A 3,052-nucleotide genomic window follows, 5' to 3' on the forward strand; every position below is an offset into this window, starting at 1 on the left:
CCGGCCAGGGTAACTGCCTCCAGACACTGACAGCACCGCCTAGTTTGCCTGTTCTGGAACTTTCTATAATTGGAGTCACACAGGTGTTCCTTTGCGCTGCCTCTTTGCCCGGCGCCATGGTAGGGATGGATGGAGCTGTCGCTATGGTCACGCGGTATTCTATCTTCGCTGTCGGGTTTTTCTAGACACCCTGAGGCGTCACGTTTTACCGTATCTGTCACACACGTTTCTTCGCCGTGGTAGACGGTACAGGACGGAGATGCCTGCTCACAAACCCCCGCTCGCTGAGCGCCTGCCTGTGCCGGGTCCCCGGTCCTATGACCACAGAGGGCGGTGGAGTGCAGTGGGAGGAAGAATGGCCTCCGGGGGAGCTGGGAGGTGCTGCAGGCCCAGAATCCACAGCCGGGGGCTCGGTGCAGAGAGCAGGACTGGCCTGGGTGCGGGTGTGGACGGGCCGCTCCTGCTGCCACACCCACACCTGTCCCCTGCGTGCAGCACAGTGTCACGCTAGTGCCCGCGGAGACCTTCAGCTCAGAGTTCGTGGAGCCCCGCGTCCGCTGCATCAGCAGTCACGGCGCTTTCAGCCCTAGCAGGTAGTGGGGCCTGGGGCGGGAGCCCAGGGTGGCGGCAGGGCGGTGGCCGGGACTCGGGGACTCACCCCTGTGTTCCCCACCCCCCAGTGCCGCCTGCCTGCCCTCCCGCTTCCCGAAGCCGCCGCAGCCTGTGGTGCTCAGGGACTGCCAGGTGCTGCCGCTGCCGCCCGGCCTCCCGCTGACCCACTCTCGGGAGCTCACGCCGGCCGCGCCCCCACCCGGGCCCCAGCCCCGGCCCCCAACCGCTGCGGACCCCGACGTGGAGCCTACCCTGCTGCGCCACCCCCAGGTGTGGGCCGGGGCTGGGAGGGGCTCGGGGGGCTGGGGTGGGACTTGCAGCCCCTGATACTCCGGCATCTCTGCCCACTCACCGGAACCGCTCCCCCCCCGGCACAGGGCACCGTGGTCTTCACCACCCATGTGCCCGCCCTGGGCCGCTACGCCTTCCTGCTGCACGGCTACCAGCCGGCCCACCCCACCTTCGCTGTGGAGGTCCTCATCAACGGGGGTCGTGTCTGGCAGGGTAAGCAGAGGGGCGGACCCCGGGGCGATGAGGCTCTCGGGGGTCTCGTCCTCCGGGCCCATCGCGTGATACCACACATGACGTGGATGGGGCGCGTGCTGGGTCCACAGCTCACAGGGCCCGTGGCTCGGTGCCCGCTGCCTGGCTGTGACAGGGCCATGTGCCCCGTCCTGCCATCAGCTCTCACATGAGGTGCCCCAGGGCCCACTGTGTGTGGCAGGCCCTGCCCCTCACGTCTGTGCTGTGATTCAGAGTTCACCCCGTCCTGTGCTTGGGTGATCGAGGGCTCGCTGTGGGACCCGGGTCCTTGCACGTCTGTTTCATTCTGCTCTGACGAGCCCGGGGACCTGCACCTCGTGGGGCCTCGTGTGTGACCACAGCCGATTCACGTAGCACAAGTGGGCCCAGCCACGTGGGTCTCCCGGCGGGTCACACACGTGTCTTGTTCAGGGATGCCTGGTCCTCCGTGGCGGGTGCTGCCGTTGGGATCCTCTCTTCCCTCGTGACTCCAGGGGTGCCCCTAGCCTGGTGTGAGGCCGTGGGGTGGGGTGCTGTGTGTGCTGGGAGCACTGACCTGCCTTTCCTCACCTCCAGGCCATGCCAACGCCAGCTTCTGCCCGCATGCCTACGGCTGCCGCACCCTGGTGGTGTGTGAGGGCCGGGCCGTCCTGGACGTGACCGACAGGGAGCTCACTGTGACCGTGCGTGTGCCCGAGGGCCGCTGGCTCTGGCTGGTGAGTTCTCGGGCTGGTAGCCGTCCTCCACCTGTCGTACCACTGTTGGGCGCTCTGCCAGAATGTGTCCCTTGCTTGCCGCGGCCCAACCCTGGGTCAGGTGCCAGAGGCAGCAGCCTCTGGGGACCTCCAGGCCCATCACGAGAGGCTCCTGAGGGGGTCCAAGAGCCAGGATATTGCCCAGCAGCTCCCTGGGGCCCTGCTGGTCAGAGTGGCCTTCCTGGAGAGGGCGGTAAAAAGGGGTGGACGGGGCACCAGGATCCTGGGCCCTTCCTCACACTCCCCAAGCTTCCGTATGGCCACAGAGGCTGGCCTCCCCTCTGAGTGGCCCCCAGGAGGGACCCAGCACCTGGCAGCCTGGCTGGGGCCCCAGGCCAGGGTGTGATATCGCCACTGCTGTCTTAGCTGCCTGGCCAGACCCTGGCCTGTGGCAGAGAAGCCCTGGCATCGGCCCCTGCCGGTGGGCTCCGGCACCCACCCCCGACCTGGACCCTTCGCTGGGCCCGCGGGAAGATGACCAGGCCTCGATGCCCTAGGAGTATGTGCTGGTGATCCCCGAAGACGCCTACAGCCCCACCTACTTCCGGGAGGAGCCCCTGGACAAATCCTACGACTTCATCAGCCAGTGTGCCACCCACGGTTACCACGTCAGGTGGGCCGGGCTCGGGGCCGGGGTCAGCAGGGTAGGGGCCGGGCTGGGAGCTGGCCTCACCACCCGCCCTCACCCCAGCCCCTCCAGCTCGTCGTCCTTCTGCCGCAACGCCGCCACCTCCCTCTCCCTCTACTATAACAACGGGGCTCGGCCGTGCAGCTGCCATGAGGTGGGCGCCACGGGACCCACGTGTGAGCCCTTCGGGGGCCAGTGTCCCTGCCGCGCCCACGTCATAGGCCGTGACTGCTCCCGCTGTGCCACTGGCTACTGGGGCTTCCCCAGCTGCAGGCGTGAGTACCCCAGTCTGCGGGAACGCCCAGGGGTGCCTCCAGGAAACAGTGGTCAGGAGCACGTTCCTGGTGGACCAGCCCTGCCACGTCCTGTCTGCGAGGGCCCAGGCCTTACAGGGCTGTCCAGGAGGTTCCGGGGACTAGACAGCAGTTCTGCCCAGCTGACGCCACGTCAGAGGAGCTGCCTGGGGCTTGGAGCCCGGAGCTGGGTGGAACCAGGCTGGGGGTAGGGTGGCCCCGCCTCCCCCCCCCCAATTCAG

General features: G+C 67.8%; 1 protein-coding gene across 1 annotated transcript in view; it reads left to right on the forward strand.

Annotated features, from left to right (window-relative positions):
* The window catches only part of LAMA5 (laminin subunit alpha 5), a 57,411-nt gene that overhangs the window by 38,509 nt on the left and 15,850 nt on the right, over window positions 1-3,052 (forward strand). Inside the window, exons 29-34 of the mRNA XM_007462282.1 lie at window positions 496-593; window positions 681-882; window positions 990-1,116; window positions 1,711-1,850; window positions 2,387-2,502; window positions 2,581-2,792. Of these exons, the coding sequence (XP_007462344.1) occupies window positions 496-593; window positions 681-882; window positions 990-1,116; window positions 1,711-1,850; window positions 2,387-2,502; window positions 2,581-2,792 (895 nt within the window). The remainder of the gene's footprint in view (window positions 1-495; window positions 594-680; window positions 883-989; window positions 1,117-1,710; window positions 1,851-2,386; window positions 2,503-2,580; window positions 2,793-3,052) is intronic.

This window comes from Lipotes vexillifer, unplaced genomic scaffold, assembly GCF_000442215.2.
Source record: "Lipotes vexillifer unplaced genomic scaffold, Lipotes_vexillifer_v1.1 scaffold1798, whole genome shotgun sequence".
NCBI classification, from domain to species: Eukaryota; Metazoa; Chordata; class Mammalia; order Artiodactyla; family Lipotidae; genus Lipotes; species Lipotes vexillifer.